At 46.2% G+C, this 27,909-nt stretch overlaps 2 protein-coding genes across 3 annotated transcripts in view; one reads left to right on the forward strand and one right to left on the reverse strand.

Moving 5' to 3' along the window:
• URB1 (URB1 ribosome biogenesis factor) overlaps nucleotides 1-7,674 on the forward strand; it is a 77,283-nt gene extending 69,609 nt beyond the window's left edge. The window contains exons 39-40 of one of the 2 annotated variants that reach the window (XM_087418150.1): nucleotides 6,476-6,568; nucleotides 7,381-7,674. In XM_087418150.1, coding sequence (XP_087274276.1) covers nucleotides 6,476-6,546 — 71 coding nt within the window. In that variant the 3' untranslated portion in view covers nucleotides 6,547-6,568; nucleotides 7,381-7,674. Of the gene's footprint in view, nucleotides 1-6,475; nucleotides 6,954-7,380 lie in introns of those variants that run through there. The other variant, XM_087418149.1, reaches the window with a different exon arrangement.
• Nucleotides 807-22,046, reverse strand: MRAP (melanocortin 2 receptor accessory protein). The gene is made up of 3 exons (XM_004429558.3): nucleotides 21,924-22,046; nucleotides 3,751-3,850; nucleotides 807-1,426 (listed from the first exon to the last, which is right to left on the reverse strand). The coding sequence occupies exons 1-3, from the start codon at nucleotides 22,027-22,029 to the stop codon at nucleotides 1,156-1,158; spliced, it is 477 nt and encodes a 158-aa protein (XP_004429615.2). The 5' UTR covers nucleotides 22,030-22,046; the 3' UTR covers nucleotides 807-1,155.
• Nucleotides 22,047-27,909: the final 5,863 nt, after the last annotated feature.

A 27,909-nucleotide genomic window follows, 5' to 3' on the forward strand; every position in this document is an offset into this window, starting at 1 on the left:
TCCACATCTAGTCCCTCACCACAAATAGGGCCTCTTGTCTAGAAAGCAAGGAGCATTTACCTCCCCTATCCCCCGCCCAAAACACCCACAACACTGGTCTTTGAGAGTATTCTGAAGTCAGACTCCTACGCTGATTCAAGTTGGAAAAGCTCCATGTTCCTTTCTTGCCCCTTTTCCGCATCTCTGGAGCTCAGCGGTCTCCCCTCCGGTCTCCCCTCCCCGTCTGCCCTCCTAACTCACAGCCAGAGTCTGGCGAGGCCACGCCCAGCCCTCACTGTGGGGGATTCTTTTCTCAGTCGCCTGGGGTGGGTGGCTTTTATGGACTTTGTAGTGTGATGCTGTCTCCCTGCCAGGGGCAGGCTGCTGGGCACTAGAGGACCAGATCCTTCGGGGGTCTCAGATCAGAGGTTGCATAAAGTCACCTTCCAGATGGGACCCTTCCTGCCAGCTTAGAGGTGTTCTGCGATAACATTTGGAGGCGGATTCTCTCCCTTTGGGCATAGGCCCTGCCGGCTGGGCCTGGCTGCTCCTTCCAAGGGAGACGCTCTGCCTTTGAAAAGCTTTGGAAAGGTCAGTAGTGTGACTCGGGGCCCTGACTGCAGTCAGCTGGCCTGGCTGGGCACACACTTCCCCATGGGTAAGAGTGGGCCATCAGTGGAAGATGGATGGGAACTTCACAGGCCTTCCCTGGGCGTCATCAAAAAGGTCCAGATCAGCCCAGAGAACTCAAGGTTGACAAAATATTACAGCAGTAAGAGTTGAAGCTAAAAAGTGGCACAGTAAAGATGAGTGAGCGAATATTTTTTAATCTTAATTCATATGTTTTATTTTTCTACCCTTCCCAAAGCAAACATAAGCAGTAAGTAAGCAGATAAGTGCACTAAATAACATGAGCAATATTGGGGACTACTTCCCAATGCCAGATGGATGGGCGATTGCCGTCCTTGGAGAAATGCATATTATGTGCCTCCTGGTAGAGTCGTTCTTCATCTGGTCACACTTCCTAGGTGTGAACAGGCTCTCAGAAGGCACCTGTGTGTCCAGGTTGGTTTGAGTTCACTGGCTCACTCGACAATGGCTACGGTTTGCTGGTGTCAGTTCTACAATCTGGAGGGTTTGTCTCCATGGGGAGGCTCGCTAGGCTCGTTCCTGACGTCAGCTGATGCTGTGGGGGTCCCCATCGAGGGCCAGTTCCCAGAGGAGGGCAGGGTGAGCCTGGGGGTCTGTGGGGGGTGAGGCAGAGGGGCTCTCCGGCTGCAGCTGCTGGTCGGGCCCAGATGCTCTGCTCCATGGTTCCTCAACTGAGCTCGGTGGAGCCGGCGGGGTCCCCTGGGGAGCCCTGTGGCGCGGTGGGTGCCTCCAGACACAGAGGGGAAGGTTGAGGCCGTGACTCCAGGGACATATTGGGTCGTGCTGGGTGGTGTTCCTGTGGACAGAGAAGATGGAAGAAGGCAGACATCAAAGCCGCCCAGAGAAGAGTCTTTCCTGGGGGCTTTCTTGTCGCAGCCTCCTGCCTCTCCAAAACCCGTAGAGAAGGAGCCCCAGAGTGAGAGCACCTCTGCCAGGAGAGCAGACCCCGGGGGAGGGTCAGCCCAGCTCACTTAGGTCACTGTTGTGGAGAAATGGCAGAAAAGAGGAAGTGTTGATGGTGACCTAGACCCCGGGTCTTTCCCTCCGAGGTCAATTCTCCCTCATATGTCCACTTAGAGTGGGGAAGGGGCCAGGCTGACCTTCCATCCCTCCATGTGTTTGAGTATAGCTCATCTCGTTTCTGTACCTCAAGCCAGCTTGTATCTTAGCCAGAAGTCTCTCCTCTCTGGATAGACTCGCCTGCACTGGAGGGCTGGGGGCAGTGGACACAGCCGCCTGGCGTGAGCTGGGCCCCTCCCGTCCCGCCTGCCTTCAGTTTCATCAATAAAATGGGGTGATAATTGCCTCATAGTTCTCCTTGGGATGAAATGGGGAGAGGTGTTGATAGCTGTCTCCGCTGGAGAACTAGTGTAGATGTGGTTATAATTCTAATGTGAATGAAGAGGGCCAGGGAGGGAGCCTGAGGGAGCAGAACCCTCCTTTCAGACGATGCTAGCATAATCGTTTTTTTTTTAAATCACAGAAAGAGTGACTCCTTGGGGCGAAACGTGGCATTCTCTTTCCTAAATCTTACTAAGGATCCATTTGGCTGCCCTGAGCCTTCCGTGTTCGTTACAGAGTACCTAGAGAGGATTTTCTCTAGTGAGCCATGAGGCCAGTGAGGATGAACAGTGTCACCAGTTTGCCCTGTAAAATTATAGCCCAGAAAACGCACAAGCCCCTTCATCCATGGCCGCCTGTGTGCCCCTGTGTCCCCACTGGACTGGGGAACTTTCCACGGGGAGGATAACTGACCATCTTTGCAAACTGTCCCTAGCACAGGGCTTGCTACAAGTCACCTCAGAAGAGTAGAAAAGAAAGGTGATTTCACTAGTTTATTCCCCCAGGTCCTCTTGGGGGTAAAAATCTGCTTAAATTCATTGTCATTTCTAAAAATGGAAAGAGAAGAGTGGATTTCTTCATTGCTCCAAAGCTAGTCCCTGCCTCTGTGTGTGACCAAAGGGAATCGGAAATGACCTGGTGAGGGTAGACCTGGTGGATGAGACACTAGGGGCCGGGAGGGTGGGGGAAGGGGTGGAAGAAACAGAGGCCCGTCCGGGCAGGTCTGTACATGCACAGACGCACAGGTCCTCGCAGGAACCGGCAGTGGGACTCCATCAGGGGCAGGGGTTGCGCGCTCTGGTTGTTTGAGAAGGCCCTCCATCCCTTCCTCTCTCAGCATAGCTCTGCTCATCTCTCTGCTCCCAGCTTCCTATGCTGACAGGGTTTCCTCTCCCCAAGACGTCTTGGTCCATGATGGCGTCCAGCCCCAGTCTTCCTCCTGGACCCCTAACTGCTACCTGGGCCCAGCTCTCCTGCCAGGCCACACGTTTCAAAGGGCATTGGCCAGCCCTGGACAGGCCCTCTGTGGGTCAGTTGCCCATCCCTGGTCCCATCAGCTACGGCAGGGAGAGAGGCAGCATAGGATCCCTTGTAAGAACAGTCATTAGGAGAGCAGTAGCCGTGGGGGTAGATTAAGCCAGAAGGGAAAATTGGATGTGGTGGGCCAACTGTCTAGCAGAAGAGAATTAACATATAGTGAGCTAGGCTCTAATTACCTCTTGGATTTTACGTCCAGTTTGACCACTAAGGCACACAGTAGGCATTCAATACCAGATGGTGGCCATAGATAACTCAATTAGGGTCCCATTTTCCCAGTGAAGTGTTTGGCAAAACCTAAGGGAAATGTAGGGTCCTTTTGGCTTTACTTTCTTTAATAGCTTGATCAAGACATACTTTACATACAATAAAGTTCACCCATTTAAAAGGCAAAAATTCACTGAGCTTCAATATATTTGTAGAATTGTGCAACCATCACCACAATCTATTTTAGACTATTTTCATCATCCCAGAAAGAAACCCAGTACCCATTAGCAACTTCTAATCTGTCTCTAGAGATTTGCCTGTTCCAGACGTTTCACATCAATAGACTCACACAACGTGGTGCCTTCTGTGTCTGGATTCTTTCACACAGCACCATGTTTTTGAGGTTCCTCCACGTGCTAGCATGAATGAGTGCTTCGTTCCTTTTTATGGCCAAATAATATTCCACTGTGTGGACACATGATTACTCACTATTTAACCATGTGAGTGACCTCCATCCCCACCCTCCTCACTTACCTCGTCTGTGGGGAGCCTGACCAGGACATGTAGAGCAGGATGAGGAAGAGAAGCACCACGAAAGCAGCCAGGCTCACCCAGAAGACAATGACGATGGAATCTGCGGGAGGGAGAGCTGCGTCTCAGTGTCAGCGTGATGTCGCCTAACCCCACAGTGAGGGAAATAAGGGCCCGAGTGCTGTGGAAATAGGGCCCTGAGCACACATGTTCTCTCTTCTTCCAGCCTCTCAGCTGTGACCACTAGGAAGATGTTTCCATTAGCAGGAAGCTTGGGAAGGAACCAGGCAGCAGAGAAGGGGCTTTCTCCCAGAGCAGCTAGCTGCTGGGTCAGTTAGGTGGTGGTTGAGGGAAAAACAGTAAATGAACTTGGGTGGCACCCCACGCATTTGCTTTTGCAGCTGCTCCCCTCCCTCCCGTACTCCCTGGGAGGGAGGAGAATGGGTTGTGGGCAGCTCCGCGTCACAGGACAGTCTCCCGTCCCCTGAGAGGGCTGCAGATGCCTTTGGTGACCAGCCTCATGAGGGGCACCTCCAGAGACCCCAAGAGTTAGAGACATAGGAGAATGTACACTAGACCACTGCGCCTCAGTGCTCCCCGTGGAAGGACGAGGCCGCTCCCACTGCGGAGTTGCTAACCGACTCCCGCCTGCTCGGTGACGTGGAAAGAGCGGCTCCCTCTCCTCAGGGGCACAGGCCCAGCTAGGGGGCAGTGGCAGGAGGGAAAAGCACTCTTGCAGCCACCACTGTGGCTGTGTTTGTGACCAGAGGCTGAAGGTGCGGGGGAAACCAGGAAACATGCTTAGCCTCTCTGGGCCCTAGGTAGAACCTGGCAGGTCAGGAGGTGCCTTTCTCCAGGGCTCCAGTTCTGGAACATTCAGCAAGTTGCTAGGGACCTGCTGCAATATGGTAGTTTTTCTTGGAGATTATCTATGGCTATGGGCACAGAGCGCCAGGCTCATAGGTAGTGTCTGCAAGTATCTGATCCCGGATACACTCACGACAATGGAACAAGATGCCCCAAACCGGGATACGCTAGACACCTACGTGTGTGACCAAAGGTAGCTGCTGAAGGGTGGTAGTCCCGCAGGTATTTACTAAGCACCTATGTGAGTCAGGCTCTGCTAGGGGCTGTTAAAGATTCAGAGGGAGTCCACCCCACACACCAGAAATCCCTGACGCCCTTACCTGCACTCTCCTCCCCCAACCCCCTCCTCTGAACTCCTGCAGGACTTCTGTTGTGTTGTGTTGTGTTGTGTTGTGTTCAAACAAAAAGATGTTTAGGGTAAACGAATGGATGAGGAAATGAACAAATGAATGAACGAATGATTGAATGAATGCAAAGGGTGTTAGAGATTTGGAGTCAGCCACATAGTGATGGAGGTGGAGGCCCTGGGGGTAAATAATGGTATTTGAATAAAGGGTGTCATCTCTTCCGTCTATGACCCCAGACGGGTAGAGGGAGAAACTGAAGGCTTGTGGGAGTTGATCTTAGACCCTGACAGCTTCAAAAACAGGGTAGAAGGACAAGATGCAGGACTTGTGAAAGGGATCAGAGCTCCCAACACCTTGTGAGCCATCAGCAACTTGGCCTTCCCCGTCCAGAGAGGCAAGGAGGACAAAGACCCCCAGGCTGGCTCTCACATCCTCTCTCTTTCCTGTCCCTGAACTGAGAAACTGATGGTGGCGCCCTAGAGTGTTGAACTGTTTAAGGGACATATGGGCTCCTGGGAAATAGGAAATGAGATTGTTACTGTCTGTCCTAAGACTAAGAACGTTTAAAAGAAGCTTCTGGCTTTCTCAGCATTCCTTGCCCGCTCACTGTGCGTTATTCCACAATCCTGCTTCAGCTCAACTCCGTCACAGAGTCACAATTTATCGTATAACCCTCCAAGTATGACAGTGTATATAATTTTAGAAAATTTGTTTGGGATTTTATTCTGTAAGGGTGTTTTAGATTTCTGCAGACACTAATGCTCTTTTTCCTTCATAAACATAAATACAGGGTTTGAGGTCTTTAGCGCCTAGATAAGTTGTGTCAGGGCCTCTAAGGAAACAGCTTCAAAAATTTAGCAGTTGACGGGCCGGCTTGGTGGCCTAGTGGTTAAGTTTGGCATGCTCTGCTTCGGTGGCCTGGGTTTGCAGGTTCGGATCCTGGACGTGGACATATACCACTCATCAGCCATGCTGCAGCAGCGACCCATATACAAAATAGAGAAAGATTGGCACAGATGTTAGCTCAGGGCCCATCTTCTTCAGCAAAAAAAAAATTGAGTAGTTGAGACAGCCCCTCTCCTTCTCCCAGACTCACACTTGTCTGCTTCAGCCTTTGGTCATTATCCCCAGATATTGAGCAGGAAATGAGACAACACCTTTCACAGAACACAGTGTCTACAGAGAAGTGAAATTTGAATTTTGTCAGATCAGAAAGGCGATCAGTCGCCACTAGCCATTTCCTGTACTAAATTCTCTTTCATCATGTTCTGTTAAAACAGGCAGCCAAGAAAACAGGGTTCTTTTTCCTCTTCCCACTGAAGGTTCAGCCTAAGTGCTTGGAGAGAACATTTTGTTCCAAGGGCAAGAGCTGTCATTCCCCAGCATTAGAAATGTTTAAACATCTGTGGGCTTGTTTTTACAACAACCAGCACCAGACTGGACAGCACCAGCCGTGGGAAACTCCCCTTCCTTCTCCTTCCCTCTCACCCCTCTTTCCTTCTTTCCTTTCCAAGTCCATGCTGGTGGAATGAGGAGGATTAGGCATCCACAATGGATGGACGAGAGAAGGCTCTGGATGGAATGATTGGGCTTCACGTCACATTGAGGTATTTCTCATCCTACCTTGGAAATGACAAACCACTCCAATCAAAATACTCCCTACTCACGGGAGGCACCTCAGTTTTGTTGAGTGAAAACCAATAAACCTCAGTTTTGGCGTCCCTCCAAACTCTACTAATGTTTAGGTCCCAGACTCCTAGTAGAAGACTGACTCCAAGATTTTTCCCTTTAGGGGAACACCGGTGGGGTGAGGGCCTAGGCTCTGGAGGTGGGTGGTTTTGAGTTCAACTCTGACTCGGCCATGTTCTAGCCATGTGATCTCAGGCAACCTGGGATTTTTACATCTCTAAATCTGTTTTCTCGTCTGTTAAATGGGCATAATAGTATGTGTTATATAGGCTGTTAAGTGGATTAAATAAAATAATATGTATATACAATGCACATGGTACAGTTCCTTGTTTAATGGTTGTGAAATGATATATGAGTAGAACTAAAATTATTATTTCTGTTAAGAGGGTTTTGTGCCAAGCTATATTGTTGTGTCCTTTAAGCTCACTGAAATGTAAGATACCAGTAAAGGTAATTGTGGCATAGACCACTAGTTGTCAATCCTAATGTTTGCTCTCAGGCACTTCCGTAGTAATAGAACTCCTGCCTTTATCTGGGCACATGGCTGCCTGGGATAAAGACTACATTTCCCAGCCTCCTTTTCAGCTAGGTATGGCCATGTGACAAGGTTCTGGCCAATTAGATGTGAGTGGTGCTTACAGGACAGCTTCTAGGAATCTTCCTGCATAGAATGCTAGAATTCTAGTAACTTGTGTCTCTTCTTATTCCCTTACTCCATTATGCTGCCCAGAATGTGGATGCGATGGCTAAAGTAAGGCCTAGAGAATGAGGGATATGTCCCAGAGATGGCAGAGCAATGACCTAGAATGAAGCTGGTTGCTGAGGATTTCATGGAGCAGACCCCCAGCCCGTCCTGCAGAATTTACATGAGAGAGAAATTAACATCTATTTCATCTGGTACTCTGTTAATTGTGACCAATTTTCTTTACTGAATCAGGAAAAAAAAAAAAACTGACATTAAATGAATGTTCCAAAACTTACAAATCCAGATGAATGCTGACCTTCAAAATAATCACCCTCTCTCTACCATAGAGTCATATAAATTTTCCTAAAATATATATCTTGATCAGACATTTATAAACATTTATCAAACATTCATAAATTCTTCTTTTGGAATTACCTTCAAGGACACACACACACACACACACACACACACTAATTTGGCTCCTTTATGAGATCACACTTTATTTTTGACACCCAGGTGGTATCAATCAGTCTAAGCATCCATTTCATTCACCCAGCTCATTTCTGGGTGATTCTCAATTGTTTCCCAAAAGCAAATATACCCTCAAAAGATATACATCATTTTGGTATATATATTCAATGGAATACTACTCAGCCACAAAGAAAGACAAAATCGTCCCATTCTCAACAACATGGATGGACCTGGAGGGTATTATGTTAAGCGAAATAAGACAGAGAAAGACAAACACCGTATGATTTCATTCAAATGTGGAAGATAAACTAACACCTGGACAGAGAGAACAGTTTAGTGGTTACCAGGGGGAAGGGGGCTGGGGAGTGGGCACAAGGGGTGAAGGGGCGCATCTATATGGCGATTGACAAATAACAATGTACAACTGAAATTTCACAATGTTATAAACTATTATGACCTCAATACAAAAATCTGTTAAAAGAAAAAAAAGATAGTCATCATTTATCACCATGGATCTTTCATACGATGTTCTATTGCCACCAAAGTTGGTTCCGAAAGAAGAATCCCTAGGAGTTTTTGAGCAACAATGGAATCATTCAAGCATAGCACCTCTGCCACAGGCTCCCTACATGGGAAATTTGTTCCAAGGTAAACATTCTCCTATCTTTGTTTCAAAATTGCTTTCACTGTTTATGTCATGCCCATAGGACCGACTGTTTGCTGAAGAATTAGAGGTCATGGTTAAAGTTGTAACCTGAAATTGATTACTCTGAACAGGAGGAAAGAGTTGTGTGTAGGTCCTTTGTTCAATCTTTTTGCTACTTCTCTGCGTTGATTTCAGAGATTGGGTAGCGGTGTGTTTCTGTTCTTACTCCCCCAGCTGTCGGAGCAGCAGATGAATAGATTCCTTGTAATTGAAGCTGCCAGAGGCCGCGCATCAGCAGAAGTCACTATGGGCTCCGACCGGTTCTACCCGACGTTCTTCCCAACTCATAATTAAAGGAAGACGACGTATTGATCCCAGAGGTAAATAATACCAGGCACGCCCCAAGGGAAATCAATCCACCTTGCTACCCCAGAGCAGGATTTAGAGATTCAACGTGTTAGAATAATCTGTATTGTGCTGTAAGGTTGGAATATGGGCCTGGTTTCCTCCTAAGCTTAGCCTCTGAAAAGGGGACAGATAGAAGACCAAACAGATAATCAGTCAGTTCAGGCAGGGCCTCAGGAAACAGATCTGCCTTTCCCACCTTTTTGGCAGTGTTAGGGAGATTCTGAAACTTTCCAGGAAACAGTCAGAGGCGACGTCCAAAGATCACAACGATAAAAATCCTTGTAGAATCCCTGTGACAAAACCATACCAGATTTCAAGCCGTCTCTGGGAAAGGGCGTCCCACCACTCAGCACTGAGTGCTCCATAAAAGTATATATAAATCCCTAGATGTTTCCTATTATCAGCCCAGCCATGATGGAATACGTTCCAGTGTATGGGCATGAACACAAAATCTTAAAATTCTTCCTGCTTGTTAAGTTAACACATGACCCCTGGGGATTTTTCTATCTATTCTGTCTCCTTCTCTACTCGGCACAACAGTTGAACCTGGGCTGGCCCGCGACATTTCAGCCAGGCGCCCCAGATGACCCACTAGTGAGAAGATCTGAGCAAGAGCTTTGCCTCTTTGTCTCACCCTAAAGCCTTCCTCGCTCATGGAGGATTCATTCCCAGCATCTTCCTCTTTGAGGTGCAGAAACCACTGCTGAGAACTGGGGTGGGATGCTTCCTGACTCGTTTGACTGGGGAGGAGACCCAACCCAGGGGAACCGGCGAGGTGAGAGAAAGTCACATTTGTCAGCAAAGAAGGACACTCGCTCTCTGCAGTGTGACCTCTGTCCATCCTCACCTGGCCTCACGCTCACCTTACCCCACCTTCAGAGCCATGTAACTGAGCATCCCTGAGGCCACCTGCCACTGCCTTTCGCTGATCCTTACAGAAAACAAAAGTGACACAGAGGTAATGGTGGCACAGGCTGAGGATAATGGAGATTTCCATTTTTGCATTTTTCAAATTTTTTTGGGTAAACTTATTTGAATTTAAATACTGAGGACAAAAGTAGGCAAGACATCTGTACTAGACACACAACAGTGGAAGAAGTTTTTCTCTTCCCAAGGCCGCTGCTTATAGTAGCAAAATCCTGGAAACATTCTATATGTTCAAAGACACAAATTTCTAGAACACCACGCAGCTATTTACAACGTTTTTGTAAAAGAATGTTTAATGACACGGGAAAACAAAATATTGTGAAATCAAAAAGAGCAGAGTACAAAACAGCATATACAGCAAGATCCTATTTGAAGCATAGATAGGAGATAGGATGTTCGCAGTGGACTCTCTCTGTCTGCTTTGACTGAAATGTAAGACAACGGGGCTGCGATGGATTGAATATCTGTGTCCTCCCCAAATTCAAACGTGGAAGCCCTAATTCCCAGTGTCATGGTTGGAGGTGGGGCCTTTGGGAGGTAGTTAGGTTTAGAAGAAATCTTGAAGGTGGAGCCCACATGATGGGGTTAGTGCCCTGATAAGAAGAGGAAGAGGCCAGCCTGGTGGCGTAGCAGTTAAGTTTGTGCACTCTGCTTCAGTGGCCCAGGGTTCACTGGTTTGGATCCTGGGCACAGACCTATGCACCACTCATCAAGCCATGCTGGGGTGGCGTCCCACATAGAGCAACTAGAAGGATGTACAACTATGGCATACAACTATCTACTGGGGCTTTGGGGAGAAGAAAGGGAAAAAAGGAAGAAGATTGGCAACAGATGTTAGTTCAGGGCCAATCTTCCTCAAAAAGAAAAAAACGTTTAAAATTATAAGCTAATCAACATTAAAAAAAAAAAAAAAGAAGAGGAAGACACTCTCTCTCTCCACTTTTGTGCACCGAGGAAAGGCTATGTAAAGACCCAGAGAGAAGGTGGCCATCTATAAGCCAGGAAGAGGGCCTCACCAGACAGCGAATCTGCCGTGACTTTGATCTTGGATTTCCAGCCTCCAGAGCTGTGAGAAATAAATGTCTGTTGTTTAAGGCCCCCAGTCTATGACAGTTTGTTATAGCAGCTGAGTAGACTAAGACAGGTGTCAACTACTTAAAATCTGGTTTTGTGATGCTTAACTCCAAAGAATTTTCTTTAGAGGCAGTAGTTAGTGTGTGGAGTCCCCCACGGCCCTCACCGTGTAAAACAGGGTTGTTGGTGCCTGCCCTCCAGTCAGCGCGGCCGCTCCAGGGCACTCTGTATGTGTCCCTTGCAGTTGGTGGGACACAGTGGACTGGAGTCTGACACGTGCTCGAGAAAATCTTGAGAGTGAGAGACCCCGCCGTCAGTGTCAGCAGAGTAAAGGGGGGCTGCCACCCTGCTGTTGAGGGACAAAGCTCTGCGTTGTCGAAGGCCCAGCTAAGGGCCTCAGGGGAGGGTACAGGCTCAGTGTCAGCCTGGCCCTGGCCTAAAAGGATCATGTAGGGGCCAGCCCGATGGCACAAGTGGTTAAGTGCACACGCTCTGCTGCGGTGGCCTGGGGTTCACCGGTTGGGATCCCCGGGCGTGCACCAACGCACTGCTTGGCAAGCCGTGCTGTGGCGGCATCCCATATAAAGTAGAGGAAGATGGGCATGGATGTTAGCCCAGGGCCGGTCTTACTCAGCGAAAAAAAAAAAGAGGAGGATTGGCAGATGTTAGCTCAGGGCCGATCTTCTTCACAAGAAAAAAAAAAAAGGATCATGTACACAAGCACGGCCTGGAGGGGAGGCAGGCCTCCAACAGAGCCAGTCCAGGTGACAGTTGGCCTCTGAGAACATGGCCCTGGGGGCCCCGCTATGAGGCCAGCAGGAGAGCATCACCTCCGGTGGGGGATCTTGCAAAGACCCCCACCAGGAAGGAAGGAGCCAGCTTGACTCGCTGTCCCCGCAGAGGACACCCCCTGCCCAGACCAGGGCCAGCCAAGCACTGTCCTTACTGCCCCTCACCTCTTTCCCTCCCTCGAGCTCCAATGAAGCTGTGTCACACAACAGGATGGGGCAGATGGCTGCGGAGAAAGGAGCTGGCAGAGCAGAGAAACGAGAAGCACTCATGCCCCCCAGCTTGGGAAGGAGGAGGTTCTAATTTTGAATGGAAGTTTGCAGGTGATTTGTTTTTAAACATTTTTAAAATTTATTTCATAGGATCAGACTCTGCTTTGGTAACTAAAGTGACTGATAGACATTTTTTGAGATTTAAGAGTGAGCATCGGGCCTGCTCAAAATTTCACCCAGGGGCAGGGACAGAGCCAGCACTACAAAGTAGGTTTGCAGGAGCAGGTGAAGAAAAATGAAAGGGGCTTTCTGATTGTACTCCGTGAACTTGCTCTTTCAATGCCGCAGTTGCGTGCATTTATGCAAATGCAGAAGAAAAAAGACTGGAAGGATATTGTAGTGGTCTAGGCCCAGTCAAGAGATAGAAACCACACAGTAAACCAAACGGGGAAGTTTAATGTGAAGAATTATTAATTGGATAAAAGATATAAGGAAACACTATATGGTATCCCAGGGCTGAGGGAGAGAACCCAGCCATATTAGTTTGCTTGGGCTGTGCTACGGTCTGAATGTTGTGTCCCCCCAAATTCATATGTTAAATCCTAACACCCAAGGTGATGGTATTAGGAAGTGGGGCCTTTGGGGGGTGATTATGTCATGAGGGTGGAGCCCTCGTAAATGGGATTAGTGCCCTTATAGAAAGAGGCCAGAGAGATTTCCCCGCCCCTTCCACTGTGTGAGGATACAGCGAGAAGGTGCCAGCTGTGAACCAGGAAGAGGGCCTTCACCCAAATGCGACCATGCTGGTGCCTTAATCTTGGACTTCTCAGCCTGCAGACCCGTGAGAAATAAATTTCTTTTGTTTATAAGCCCCCCAGTCTGTGGTATTTTGTTATAGCAGCCTGAACAGTCTAAGACAGGCTCCCATAACAAACTACCACAGACTGGCAGGGTTGTTTTCTTCTGAGGCCTCTCTCCTTGGCCTGCAGACGGCTGCCTCCTCCCTGAGTCCTCACGTGGTGGTCCCTCTGTGCAAGTCTGTGTCCTCATCTCCTCTTCTTGTAAGGACACCAGTCACATTGGATTAGGGCCCACCCGTGTGACCTTGTTTTAAGTCAATCACCTCTATAACAGCCCCGTCTCCAAATACAGTCACATTCGGAGGTCCTGGAGGTTAGGACTTCAACATAGGAATTTAGGAGGGGACATAATCCAGCCCATGACACCAAAGAAGGACAAACTGTGAAGGGGTTCAGAGCTCCTTGGAGAAGGTATGGTTTGGCCACCAGAAAGCAGAGACGTTGGTTGGTTTAGCCAGGCCTGGGCTGGTCTGGAGCCTCTGGACAAACCACAGACAGCCTTCCAGAGGACCGGCGGGGAGCAGGTGATCAACAACTGGCCGTGGGGGCGGGCAGTGGGAGGCCGGCTGGCAGGGGCTGTGGAGGGGGTGCTGCTCGGCTTGCGCCCCCGCCCCCTCCCCTCCCAGGCCCCAGGTGCACAGCGGCTTTGCTTTCCCTGTCGATACGGCTGCAGAGAAGTTATTGCCACACTGAGGCTGCAAGATCTCAGAGGGACCGTGTTCCCCGTCAGGGACTGGGGCTGGTTCCACCAGACGTCCTTATGCCTCCACTGTCGACCCCGCACCCCTGCCCCAGCCCTCCTGCAGGGCCCCTCCAGAGCCCTCTCCTGGGAAAGCTTAACACTGTGCTCACTTTAAAGGAAGTCCATTGTTTCTCATAGAGTGCATTTTGAAGAGTGCATTCAGAGCTGAGAGGCAATAAATTGATAACTGACACAGATAGGCATGATGAAAAGTAATAATGCGTGCAAGAGCTGCCCACTTCACATTAGTTTATTTACTCACTTATTCCACAGAAATTTATTGTGTACCTAATATGTGCCAGGCGCTATTTAGGAGCTAAGGATGGACAGAGCAAGACGGACAGAGGTTCCTGCTCTGCTGGACCATACATTCTGGTGACGATCTGCCCACTAAACATGACTAGCATCCTGGGAAGAGTCCTAAGGCATTGGAACCTGGAATTTAAGTCCCAGCTCTGCAAATATCTAGCTGGGTGCCCTTGAGCAAGTGACTCAGCTTCTCTGGTCCCCAGTACCCCCACATCCCTCTGTCCCCATCTCTACAGCACCATAGCATACTCGTTCCTTAATGCCGGCCTCTCCTTCCTCACCTGTCAACTCCTAAGGGGTGGAGATCTTTACAATGTTGTGTTTCCAACCCCAGCACCTGGCCGTCTCCTGTCCAGATGTCACTCGCTGCTCTCCCAATCTCAAATGTATGTGTTCACCAGAGGGATATGTTTAGCAAGCCAATTGGACCTTGTCGCTTCCCTGCTTAGTTTGAAATGATTCCCCACAGCTTCCAGGAATCCTCTGAGGCTGGCCTGCAAGATTCTGGCCCCTGGGTGGCCTGAAGCACAGCCTCTGTCCCTCTTCCCCAGATCACCCTCCATGTCACCCTTCCCGGAAGCACCCCCTTTACACACAGGAGGATCCCGTTCTCTGCTCTGTGCTAGCCCGCTGTGTATCAGGCAAAGTCCCATGGATTCTTTAGACTCATCTTAGCCGCATCTTCCCTGGGAAGCCTTCCTTGCCTCTTACTTCTCCCCAAGAGTGTCCTTCTCTGTGCTCTGCTGGCAGTTTTTGCACATCTCCAGCAGAGCCCCATTAATCGAATAACAGTTTATTAGTGGTCCGTATCTGCCACCTGACTGGACAGTTGAGGACAAGACAGAGTGACCTGCTTGACCTCTTCCTCAAGTCAGTGTCATCTACAAAAAGAGCCTGTTCTAGAATCAAAGAGACTTAAGGGACGCCACCAGATGTAGCACACCAACAAAGGTTGGACAAAGTAGCTCTTAAGCACATTTTGGGGAAATTGGGGAAAGTTGACTATAGACTGGATATTAGATGATACAAAGAAACAATTCTAGAAATGTGTAGATGGACTGTTATGTTCTTATTTGTTAATATTCCTAAATTTGGTGGAGGAGTGTCATGATGCCTGTAATCTACTTGGAAATACATCATAGAACAGATAATATGGGTAAAAAAATAAAATAGTTCTCGAAAAAAATCGAGGACGTGGATTCAGTCTTTTTGCTTTTGTATCTCCAGCTCCCACGGCAATGTCTGGCCCGTAATGGATGGTTACAGAATTTAGGTTGTCGAATTAAACACGAGCAAAGGCCAGAAGGTAGAAAAAGGTACGTATGGTGTGTTTCTGGTATGGTGTGGAAGTGGCTCTCATCAGGAAGAATGAAAAACGGAATTCACAGTACTAAATTTCAGAGGGCCTACCATGAGGAAAAGGGGAGCTTAGACTTGTTGGGGAGGGCAGGACAAGGAAATGAGAAAATGGCATGGGGTTGAACTTGGAGTCACTCCTACACAGTGAGGCCATAGAGAGTTGCACAGATTGTGCACTGCTCAAGGGAGCCACCTTAATGGGTTGTGATTAGCTGCGTGCCCAGAGGAGGAGAGTTTTTCTAATTTTCTCTTTGATATGGGTTAGTGGCAGCCCTGTTCCTATGTTTGTGGGCCTTGAGGAAGAAAAGGAGAATTAGGGTGACCATCTGATGTGCCTGGATTTCCCAAGATGCACCCATGGGACAGTCGTGGGCAACTCTAGAAGGTTGGTCATCCTAAGGAGAGTGCAACAAGGGGAAGAAGAAAGAGGTTAAGGGAGATGGAAGTGAAGACGGAGAGACACGGAAACCAGGGGGCAGAAGGAGGTGAGCGTGCAGGCTGATGTTTTCTGAAGGGGCGGTTTCATCCGATGGTGAATGCGGAAGCCTAATTTCAGGGAACCAGAGAAAGGGAAAGTGGCCACGTGTCTGAGAAGTTTGGAACCAAAGGTGGGAGAGACTTTGGCTGATGGTCCAAGAGGGCAGCCAGGATGCAAATCCATGTGTACTTTAGACACAGCTGAGGAAGCCAGCGAAAAGGGAGAGATGCTGGTGGAGGAGGAGCTCCTCGAGACCAGGGAGACGAGCTGTAGGGGAACATGATAGCAGTTGGACAAAACAACAAGCGGACGCCCCACACTGGACTCCCATGCCAGTTCCCCTGTGCACACGTTCATCAGTCTTGTGACCGGCTCTCTGGACATCCTGCTATGGCTGTTGTTCCCTCGTCCCCTCCGCTGCCACTAATAGTCCCCAACTGAGGACCAGTTTGTTTTGTTTGATTTAACTGCTATGATGGTTAATTTTTTTTTTTGGTGAGGAAGATCAGCCCTGAGCTAACACCTATTGCCAATCCTCCTCTTTTGCTGAGGAAGATTGGCCCTGGGCTAACATCTGTGCCCATCCTCCTCTACTTTATATGTGTGAGCGGTGTGTAGGTCCGTGCCTGGGATCCGAACCTTCAAACCCCGGGCCACCAAAGCAGAGTGCACCAACTTAACAATTACACCATGGGGCGAGCGCCAATGATGGTTAATTATATGTGTCAACTTGACTGGCCTAAGCGATGTGCAGAGAGCTGGGGAGAATTAATTCTGGGTGTGTCTTTGAGGGTGTTCCTGGAAGAGGTTAGCATTTGATTCAGTAGACTGAGTAAAGAAGACCCGCCCTCACCAATGTGGGTGGGCATCAGCCAATCCGTTGGGGGCCCGAATGGAACAAAAAGGTGAAGGAAAGGTGAATCCTTGCTCTCTCTTCTTGAGGTAGGACATCCATCCTTGTCTACCCTCAGACATCGAAGGAGCTCCAGCCTTCAGACTCTGGGACTTAAGCCAGTGGCTCCCCTAGTTCTCGAGCCGTTGGACTCAGACTGAATTACACCACCAGCTTTCCTGGTTCTCCAGCTTGCAGAAGGCAGACTGTGGGACTCCATAACCGTGTGAGCCAATTCCTATAATAAATCTCCTCTTGTTTATGTTTCTGGTGTCAGGAGACTATTGATCTCAAGGTCATATTTGCCGTAGTGGCTATCTGCAAACAATTTATTTTTTTAAAATATATTTCTTCCTGCTACACGGCTCTGTAAATCGGCAAACGGCCTACCTTGTCACCTTGCAGACGTTATGCTAAGTGAAATAGGCCAGTCACAAAAGGACAAATAGTGTGCTTATATAAGATACTGTCTTAGTCAGTTCAGGCTGCTGTAACAAAATACATACACCAGGTGGCTTAAATAATGGAAATTTATTTCTCACAGTTCTGAGGGCTGGCAAGTCCAAGATCAAGGTGCTGGTGGACTCAGTGCTTGGTGAGAGCACTCTTTCTGGTTATGTCCTCACATAGAGGAGGGAGAGAGAGCAAGCTCTCTCGTGTCTCTTCTTATGAGGGCACTAATCCCATCATGAGGGCCCCACCTTCATGACCTCATCCAACACGAACCACCTCCCAAAGCCCTCTCCTCTAAATACCATCACGTTGGGGATTAGAGTTTCAGCATATGAATCTTGGGGGACACAAACACTCAGGGCAGCAGGTAGCCAGAAGAGTCCAATTCACAGAGACAGAAAGTAGAATGGTGGTTGCCAGCAGCTTCTGGGAGGTGGGAAGGGGGAGTTAGTGTTTAATGGGTACAGTTTCAGTTTGGGAAAATGAAAATGTTCTGGAGATGGATGGTGGTGATGGTTGCACAACAGTGTGAATATACTTAATGCCATTGAAACATACACTTGTTAAAATGATAAATTTCATGTTATGTATATTTTCCCACAATAAAACAAAAGAGAGTCCTTGTCAGAATGAACTAAATGTTTAAATTTTTGTGAAACTACCCAGAGCATGGAGTTACTGTCACTGGCTGATAACCCAACTTCCAGAAAGCTCAGGGTCCTTGTCCTCCCCAGCTGAGTTTGTCCCTCCCCATCCATTGGAGAGGATGGCCACTTGCCCACCCAGGGGTTCCCGCCTGATGCAGTCACAGACAGGCCTAGGGAGGAGGGGGGCCACTCAGGGAAGTTCTGAGTGTCCCCTCAGGAGGGCCAGGCAGGAGTTATTACAAACAGCACACAGGGTAGGAGTCCATTTCTGTGTGGGTATCTAGGTTCACGCGTATGTGCACGCACATGTGTGGACACCTGTGCCGATATGGGTATAGGGATGCAGACAAATCCTAGTTGGCTAAGCACCGAAATGGTAATATTGATGTTTTTTCTAAGTAGTAAAGTAATTTATTGTCTGAACCTTTTATTAAGGGGCGTATCAACTTTTTTGTTTTTGTTGTTGTTGAGGAAGATTGGCCCTGAGCTAACATCTGTGCCCGTCTTCCTCTACTTTATGTGGGACACCTGCCACAGTGTGGCTTGTTGAGCAGTGCATAGGTCCGTGCCTGGGATCCGAACCTGCGAACCCCAGGCCGCCAGAAGCGGAGCATGGGAACTTAACCACTATACCACCAGGCCAGCCCCTCAACTTTTAAAGAATATATTTAAAAATTTTGAATTATGAAATGTTCCAGATATGTAGAAAAATACAGAGAAAAATATGACAAAACCTACACGTCCACCAAATATATTGTCATATTTGCTTCAGATCCTTTTTTTAAAAAACAGAATTAAAATATTACAGATAGGGTTGGAACCCTCTCCTATCCCATTGCCTCTCCCTCCAGGGAAAAACCACAATCCTGAAATTGATGTGTGCTCTTATATTTTCATGCATGCATCTCCGTTAACAATATAGCATATGTATTTTTGTGTTTACAATTTAATATAAATTAATTATATAATTAATTATAATAAATTCATTTATAATTTAACTAGATGTAATTATAATCAACATGATCATTCATAATTAACATAAGTTAATTCTACTGGATGCATAATTTTGTCTCTGGCTTTTCGCCTTCATTATACTTTAGTGATTTATTCATATTGACACACGTAGATCTGGTTCATGCATTGCAACCACTGTGTATTATTGGTTATAGTAATTATTGGTTAAAGCAACCACAATTTGTTTCTCCCATTTCCTGTTGATGGATTAGGTCGTTTCCAATTTCTGACTATCACAAACAATGCTGCAGTGAACACTGAAATACACATATCCTTGTGGACATGCGCAAGCATTGCTCGAGGTAGAAACCTGGGACAGGGATGCTGAATTATGCCTTGGGAGCTGCAACTTTTCTGGTCGTTGCCAAGTCGTTCTCCAAAATGGTGAACCCAAGTTTCATCCCATCAGCAGCATATGCCAGTCCTAATTTCTCTACTTCCTACCCCAACGTTTGGAATATCAATCTTTTAATGTTTGCTAATTGAATGGGTGTGAAATGGTACCTCATCGTTGGTCCCAGTGCATTTCTCTGGTTACTTGTGAAGCTGAGCGTTGTCTTATAGTCAATGGCCCTTTGAATTTTCTCTCCTGTTACTGCTGTGTTTTCATATCCTTTGCCCACATTTCTATTGGTTTTTTTCTTGTTGGTCAATGGGTTGGATTGGCTTAGGAAATAATAAAGTGGTTTCCATTTCAGGAGAAGAAAGATATTTCCAAGTAGTTTCCAAAAATATAAGGAAATAGTCATTGACATCTTTCTGTCATTCCTGGACTATACCAGCACTCCCCTGCCTCAGAGCCTGTGCCCTTGGTGTTCCTGCTGCCTGGAAGGCTCCTCCCTGAGACATCCTCAAGGCTTCATCCCTCACCTCCTCCCAGGTCGCCTGGGGGGGGCCTTCACCAACCATCCTAGTCAAGGTTACAATCCTCCCTTGGGCCCCAGCTCTCCCTGGCTACCCCTCCGATTTTATTTTTCTGTGGAGCACATATTGCCATCTGCCATATTTTCTTGTTTATGGTGTGTTAAAGACTGCCTTGAATCTTTAACACTTCTCCCGTTGCAAGATGGGTTCTAATGCCCTCCTCCTGAATCTGGCCTGGCCTTAGTAACTTATTTGCTCAAGGTCACACAGCTAGTTAGCGGCAGAGCTCAGGTGCAAATTCCTGCCGACTGGCTTGGGAGTCTGTGTGCCCAGCCTCTGCATGGCTGCTGCCTCCCAGCCGGCCCCCAGAATAAACCAGGCGACTATGTACTCAGGGTGTAAACACCCCGGGAGGCAGGAGGGATTTTTGTTGAGCACCAAACTTCTTCAGAGAAAACAGAAATTAAATTCAGACAAGATGTGAAAGCTTGGATACAAAAAGGAATAGAGGAGGCCAGAAGGATCACCTCTCTCTGTGGGTGTCCAGACCTCCTGACATCTAAGGTTTGGGTGTAAAATGGTATATAATATCCTCTGTAATAAATCTGGAATTAACTCCTAAAAAACTAAGACACTTGTGAAACAGAATATTCTTTTAAGATAGATTTCTTGGTAGAGTTGAATCTATTTGTTTTGGGGTTCCAGTAAGCTTAGTGAGTTTCTTCAAACTGTAGACTTTGTGTTTTCCATTGTGTGTATGCAGATTTTGGAAAGAGTTATTTTGTCTGTCCTCTAAGATGTATAACTTGAATAATTTCTGTTAAAATACCAATGGATATGTACTGTTCATAGGGGGAGCCCAGAAACTGCTTTCCTCCTGTGTCAAAAGACCCCTGACGTCTAGGGTGTCTGGAGAGCCCAGCCACTGGCCTCTCCCCGGCCACAGTTTCCTCACTGAGATGGTTACTGGGTTTGGGAGTTTGGGGAAGAGTTTCTTATTTGGCCTCATTCCTATGCTCACCAGGCTGTAAACTTCCAACTCTAGTTCATGTGTGCACGAAAGAACATCTTTTCAAACCTCAAATGTAACTTAGAGAATTATCAGTTTTCCCAGAAAGGGAAGTTGTTTGTGGGTAAGGGGGGCAGAAGGTTGAGATTGTGGTTTCTAAGATTCTAAAGTTGCAAACAGCTCCCGGACCCAAAGCAGCGGGGAGCAGATTTGGAGCCTTGGTAGTGACCCAGTGAGATGTCTGTCACACAAAAGGATGGGAGCGTCTGAAGCTGACCCAGAATTTTGTTTAATTCATGTTAATTAAAAAGAGACTTCCCTGAATGAAAATCTACATTTCGTCCAGAGCAACATGTATCTTAAAGTTCTGAACTTTTGACACTATATATGAGTGGGCTCATATTTCAACCCTGCCACTTCTCGCTATTCCTATACATCCTCCTTATTGTGAGTTGTATGTGCAAAAATCTGCAATTTAATTTGATAATTATATACCTTGCATCAGAAAACACACATCAAATCTATCGACCTCCCGAGAAAGCCTGCATTTGACTTCTGGAAGTCGTAATTGAAACTGCAAACAAGAACCCTTCCTAACAAGGCATTCCAGATGACTTTCCCCAAGGGCTCTGCCAGCGACCTGCCTCCATTTATCAAATAGTAACGTCTGAATGGATTTTAGTTTTGAGCTGGTGTGTAACAGACTATCTTTCTTTTCACATGAAAAGCATCCCGTTCCTTCTAGTGACTGCAATTACTTTTTGACAGACATATGGTGCGATTGTAGTGAAAGACCCACAGAACCAGCGACTTTGGGATGGGCAGGTGGTGGGTTCCCAGTGCTGAGACTTTGTTTTTGTTTTTCATGCTCCTTTCCTCAGCTAACTTGTTATCTTGATAGAGTAGCTGGGATAATAAGAGAAGTTTATTCACATAGTGGCAAGTTACCCAAGAGATAAAGACTTGGAGGCAGATGGGCAAGAGGATGATAACTCATTCTGGTTGTTCTTTCTGAGACCATGAAGATGAAACACCAGTTGGTATTTTAATTAAAATCAGTAAATCATACACCTTAGAGGACAGACAAAATAACTCTCTCCCAAATCTGCATTCAGACAACAGAAAACTCAAAATCTACAATTTGAGGAAACTCATCTAGCTAATAGGAACTCCAGACAAATCAAATTCTGTCAAGAAATCCATCTTAAAAGCATATCCTGCTCCCCAGATTGTCTTAGTTTCCTAGGAGGTTAGCTCAGAACTCATTACAGAAGATAACATGCCATTTCACCCGCTCATTTTTATCTCTGAGTGCGGGGTCACATTCTGGCTTACCCAGAGTGTATTGTTGGAGTTAATAAGTGAACGGAGAGAAAGCTGTCCGAGCCAATCACCCCCAGCCACTGCCTGGTGGCTTCCCCAGTCAGGACTTACGCTTGTTGGCTTTCAGCTTCTTCTCATCCACGGGAATGAGGTCCAGGTAGTCCAGGTAGTACTCGTAGCTGTAGAGCAGGGCAGAGGCATTGGTCTTGTTGGCCATGTCTGCAGCACATCCGGACTCCTCGGAGCCCTACGAGGAGACTGCCTAGCTGATTTCTGTGAAATCATCCAAGTGTGTCTGTGGGTCTCCAGGCTCAAGGCCTGCCCACTTATCAGAGCTGTTGGCTGGGAGAAAGGTCGGGGGGTGTGCCTGACATCTTCACTATGCAAGTAGAACTTTCCATCCTGCTCCTCTTTGAAAAAACTCCAAAACAAACAGAGCTGCAAGGCAGGAGACCATGTTTCCAGAGCACTCTAGATTTGTCCCTCTGCATAAGGACAGGAAAACAGATACTTGGGGCCTCTGGAAAGACAAGATGCCAGGTAGGGCTGGAAAGGACAACCACTTTTGGTCTTAAATACTTAAAAAGTTAATAAAACCAAAACGAAAGGCTGGTGGTGCCCTTGACTTACATTAAGGCAATTCTTGGTGCTATTAAGCAACCGGCAAGTCACTGGCTTAGGTTCAATATCTGAGGGCAGAAGCTGAGTGATGTTGGCCCTGAACTTGTAACCTCTCTCATGTACACATAGGCAATTAACTAAACCAAAAGAGCCCCCCGCCCCAATTGAGTGCACCTCCCAGCTTGTATCTAAGCTGCCAAGAACCAACAAGTTGGCTGCATTTGTTAAGACTGAAGAGGCTGTTTGCCTGGGCCAAGACCCTACACGAATTGAGCTCTTGGGAAATAGGGCCCCAGGGTTCACCCAGCCCTTGGCTGACGACAAGTGTGACGAGGATTCTTCTGGGTTTCTGTAGGCTCTGACTCCAAGTGATACACTCACTCTTCTAAGAGCCACAGACTCTATCAAGAGAAACATTCTGAATGTTTGGAATGAGCAGGACTAAATGTGAGAAGAGCCCTAGAATTCAGCCATTGAGCTTTAGTTAGGAAGTCAGAATACACAGATTTACGGGCACTTCCCCTCCAATATGCTAACTTTCGAGTGTTCTTGATTTAGCTCTATGCTGCCAGAGTAAAGCTGGGCATTGATAGTGTAGACAGCCAATCCGGATCACTTAAGGCCCTCCGCTGGTTTTGATCCTGTACACCCAGGCCTGTCACGCCTGAGGCATTTCGGGGGGACGGCTTCCCCTGAACTGAACCAAGGCTGTTCAGTTGATTAGAAAGGGAGGGATGAGCCGCTGGGTTTCCACAGTGAGGGGGCAGAAGGTCCACTTGAATGACACTCCCCACACCCTGCACACACCTGTGTACTTCCAGGTGTTGCTGTATATGCCGCTGTGCAGTATACGCTGGTAGAGCGTAGGGGACATGAGCATGGATTCTGGAAGAACTGCCTACTTTGAACCCTGGCTCTACATCTGACCAGCAGTGTGGCCCTGGACAGGTGACTTAACCTTAACAATATTTGCATAGTTTAAAAAGTATCTCCTCTAAGTGATTTTTTAGTTACACAGAAGAAAATGGTAACTTTACTATGAGGAAACCCGGCAGACACCCCCTTAAACAAGTGGTCAAGGTTAACACCATCAGCAATGAGACATAGTGACATCATGTACCCACTGAGAAGGGCAGTCACCTCTGTAGTATTCTTGCTAAAAGGCATAACCTCGATCTAATCATGATAAAACACCAGGAAAAGCCAAATCGAGGGACATGCTACAAAATAACTGACTGGTCTTCTTCAAAAGGGTCAAAGTCATGAAAGTTAAAGAAAACCCGAGGAAATGTCGCAGATTGGTGCAGACTAAAGAGACACAACTTTCACTGTATGTAAATTTTACCTGACCTGTAAACAAAATAAATACTGTTTAAAAAAGGGTCATTTCCAAAAAACACTTAAGTCAGTTGCCTCTTTCTAAAGGATCTATATCTGTAGATTATTGGAATTTACATTTCAGTTTTAAGGAATTATTCTTCCTGAGTACAATGCACCTGGAAGGTGTTACCAAGTTCTACTTGAGTGCCCCAAGGACGTCACCAGCCCTGCCTCTCAGATGCGGAACCTCTTCTCTTTCCTGTGGCCCATCTCCCGAGAAGTGAGGCTGGGACATGAGAAACACATTGAGCCTAACTCTTAAGATACAACACCAAGATTTTGGGGGGTCATTACTCAAGTGCTGCTAGTTTCAGAAGTTTATAGGTGTTCCTAAAGGTCATCAAATTTGTGTCAGTAGGGCCAGCCCTGGTGGCCTAGTGGTTAAGTTTGGCATGCTCCACTCTGTCGGCCCGGGTTTGGTTCCCAGGCGTGGACCTACACCACTCATTGGGGGCCGTGCTGTGGTGTTGACACATACAAAATAGAGGAAGATTGGCACGGATGTTAGCTTGGGGTGAATCTTCCTCAGCAATAAATAAATAAATAAATAAATAAATAGTATAAATAAATAAATGGATTGAAATTAGGAGGTTGGTTGGGGTTTAGGGGAGGATTTTCACATCTTTATGTAACCTTTTTAAAATTGAAGAATTATAGATAAATTTACCTTTTTCTTCTTTTCTTTCTTTCCTCGTGTACTTGTCAGGGCTCTCCAGAGAAACAAAGCCAATAGGAGGATATATACATATATATTACTGGCTTGAGGAGTCAGGGGATAGAGCTTGGGGCAGCAGATATACATACATACATATATATATATAAAATGAGATTTCTTATAAGGAATTGGGTCATGCAGTTATGGAGGCTGAGAGGTCCCACTATCTGCTTTCTGCGAGCTGGAGACCCGGGAAAGCCATTCGCGTAGTTTGAAGGGATGAGAGCCAGAGAGCAGATGGTGTAGATTCCAGTCTGAGTCTGAAGGCAGGAGAACCAAGCAGGGAAATATCAATGTCTCAGCTCAGGAAGTCAGGCAGAGAGCGGATTCAACCTTTTTGTTCTATTCAAGCCCTCAATGAACTGGATGGTGCCCACCCATGTTGGGGAAAGTCATCTGCTTTACTCAGTCCACTGATTCGAGTGCTAATCTCTTGTGGAAACACCCTCACAGACATAACCAGAAATAGTGTTTAAACAGGTATCTGGGCATCCTGTGATCCAGTCAAGTTGACACATATAATTAGCCATCACACCTTCTTTCCTTCCTTCCTTTCTTCCCTCCTTCCTTGTTATATTTTCCAGTTGAACATAATTTAATTTCATTTGCTTGGAATTTTCACTTCTACGTGACAAAATACTCATTGCTAAAATAAATTCCTTGGTCCGATAATAATCTTGACTTTAAAATGCCCATGAAAGTGCGGTGGTAGGAAAACACATTTTAAAAAAAAATTCCCCTTTCGACATTAGTAAGAACTAATACCTCCATGAAGGTCAGCTCTCTGAGATAATAATGACATATTTATATTGACAAATACCTCGTCAATCAACAGACTTGACTGTTGGCATTATTTTTCTTCCCACTTTAATTTATAACCCAAAGTGTGAAGGTGAAGTTGATTTTTCTAGAGTGTTTTCTTTTACAGGAAATGTGCACACTCGTTAGCTATCATTGTGACTACAGATTGAGTACAGGGGAGAAGGTAAAAGGGAGAGCTCTAGAGAGGGAGGGGAACAAACATTTATTGAACAGTGACCTGAGCCGGCCACTGTGTTAGGTGCTTTACATGATTCTCACAATATTATGCCTCAGGTGTGGCGAGCCCCATTTTCCAGGCAGAAACGTGGGATACAGTCAGGTGGGGGCAGCCTCCATGCTCTGCCCAGTACCCCTGGGATCTGCAAACTGGAGTGCATTAGCATCCCATGGCTGCCATAACAAATTACCACAGACTTGGTGGCTTAAAACAACACAGATTTATTATTTTATCATTGTGGAGGTCAGAAGTTCGAAATGAGTCTTAGGGGGCTGAAATCAAGGCGTTGCCAGGGCTGGTTTCTTCTGGAGGCCTGAGGGAGAATCCGTTTCCTTGCCTCTTCTGGCTTCTGGAGGCTACCCTCATTTGTTGGCTCGTGCTTCTGCAGCATATCACCTTTTCCCCCTGATTCCACTCTCACATCACCTTGTTCTTCTGTCAAATCCCTCTCCTCCTACTTCTTATAAAGATACTTGTGATGACATTGGGCCCCCCCCCAGATAATCCAGGATAATCTCCCTATCTCAAAGTCCTTAACTTAATCACATCTGCAAAGTCCCTTTTTCCTTATAAAGCGACATTCCATATGAAGAAACAGGTTTTTGGGGGGCTTTGTTCAGTTACCACAAGGGGCAAACATCGTCATGTTGTGGGTATACAAATCCTTAAAATAAACACAGCATTTCTCTCTGGAGTGTCCATTTTTGTTCAAGATTTTTGGTATAAAAGTCACATTTTCATATTGAAATAAGCAGAGGTATATAACAGAGTAAATGCAAAATTTGCATGACTTTTTCAAAAAATAAATTTTATCATAGACAATTTCAAACATTTGCAAAAGCAGCAAGAATAGCATAATGAAACTCCATGTAACCATCACTCAACTTCACCAATGATCAAGTCATGGCTAACTCAGTTTCGTCTGTACCTCCATCCACTCCCCCCATTCTGGATGACTGTGAAGCAAATTCTAAATATATCATTTCATCGGTAAATATTTCAGCATGTCTCTCTGAAGGAGGATTCTTTCTTTAAAAAATAAAACCATAATACTACTATCCCACCTAAAAGTTAACACTAATTATTTAATTGCATCAAATATCTAGTCAATGTTCAAGTTTTCCCCTTGTCTCATAATTTCTTGTATAATTAATTTGCTCACATCAGGAACAAATAAAGTGCATGTGTTGCAATTGGTTGATATGACTCTGGAAAATTGTTAAATTTATAGGTTTCTTCCTCCTACACCCTTTTATTTGACCTTGCAATTTATTTGTTGTGGAAATGGGTTATTTGTCCCGAAGAATCTGCCAGTTGGAACCCATGGTGGTGTTAGTCATGTTCCCCATTCCCTGTATTTCCTGGAAAATGAACTTAGATCTGCAGGCTGGATCAGATTTAGGTTCAATTTTTTTGGCAAGAATACCTCAGAGGTGGGGTGATGTTCTTCCCTCAAGAGGCACATAATGTCCAGTTGTCTCTTTTTCTGTGTGATACTACCGGCCAGTGATGATCATTGCCGAGATTCTTTAATACATTTGGCATTGTAAAATGCTGATCTTCTTATTCTATCATTCCTTGTTCACTTATTGGCTGCTATCCTTCTAAAAAGAAAAAGAAAAAAACCAACCTTTCTTCATAAACTATTTGATTACCTGAGGGACAGTTCATATCAAGGTGGAATAAATGTTTGATTTACGTTTTTTGTTTTTTTTTTTCCCAGTTTTCAAAACAATGGTTGGGTTTTCTAGCATTCTCTAACAGGAAATAATAAAAGCTTATTTTTTAATCATTATGAACTCATGCATTTAAACCTATTTGACGTGTTCCAACCCATTACAGCTATGATCTTTACTGATGTGCAAATTTCCTCGTGTTTGGTCAGTGAAAGCCTCTTCATGTTGGTTACTTTAGTAGTTTGTTTTGTTTTTTATAACTTCCTTGCTTTCTGGAATGACAAGATGTTCCAGGCTCATTTTGTATATCTCTTGCCCCAGACCTTGGATTCAGCCATTTCTCCAAGGAATCCTGGTTTTTTTAGTAGCAAATGGTATTTAGCTACCATCGTCTGGGTGCTAAGGGTACTTACTGCTACTGTGTTGGTTACAATGTTTAGGCCTATTCAATGTAGAGAGCTAGGCAATATTTATTGTTTAAGATAAAAACACTATGAGTTTGTACTGATACTTCCAATTCGAAAGCACAACCATAGAGTTTTTACTTAACCTTATCTTTCTTAGCTGTATCTCTCTTCTCCAAAACTTAAAATCCTATTCTCAACAATACTGGCATGATTATTCAATATACAATATACATACAAATAGTCTCAGAATAATAATATC

The sequence above is a fragment of the Ceratotherium simum genome, chromosome 27 (assembly GCF_057802395.1).
Source record: "Ceratotherium simum simum isolate JZ-2026a chromosome 27, ASM5780239v1, whole genome shotgun sequence".
Taxonomy (NCBI): domain Eukaryota; kingdom Metazoa; phylum Chordata; class Mammalia; order Perissodactyla; family Rhinocerotidae; genus Ceratotherium; species Ceratotherium simum.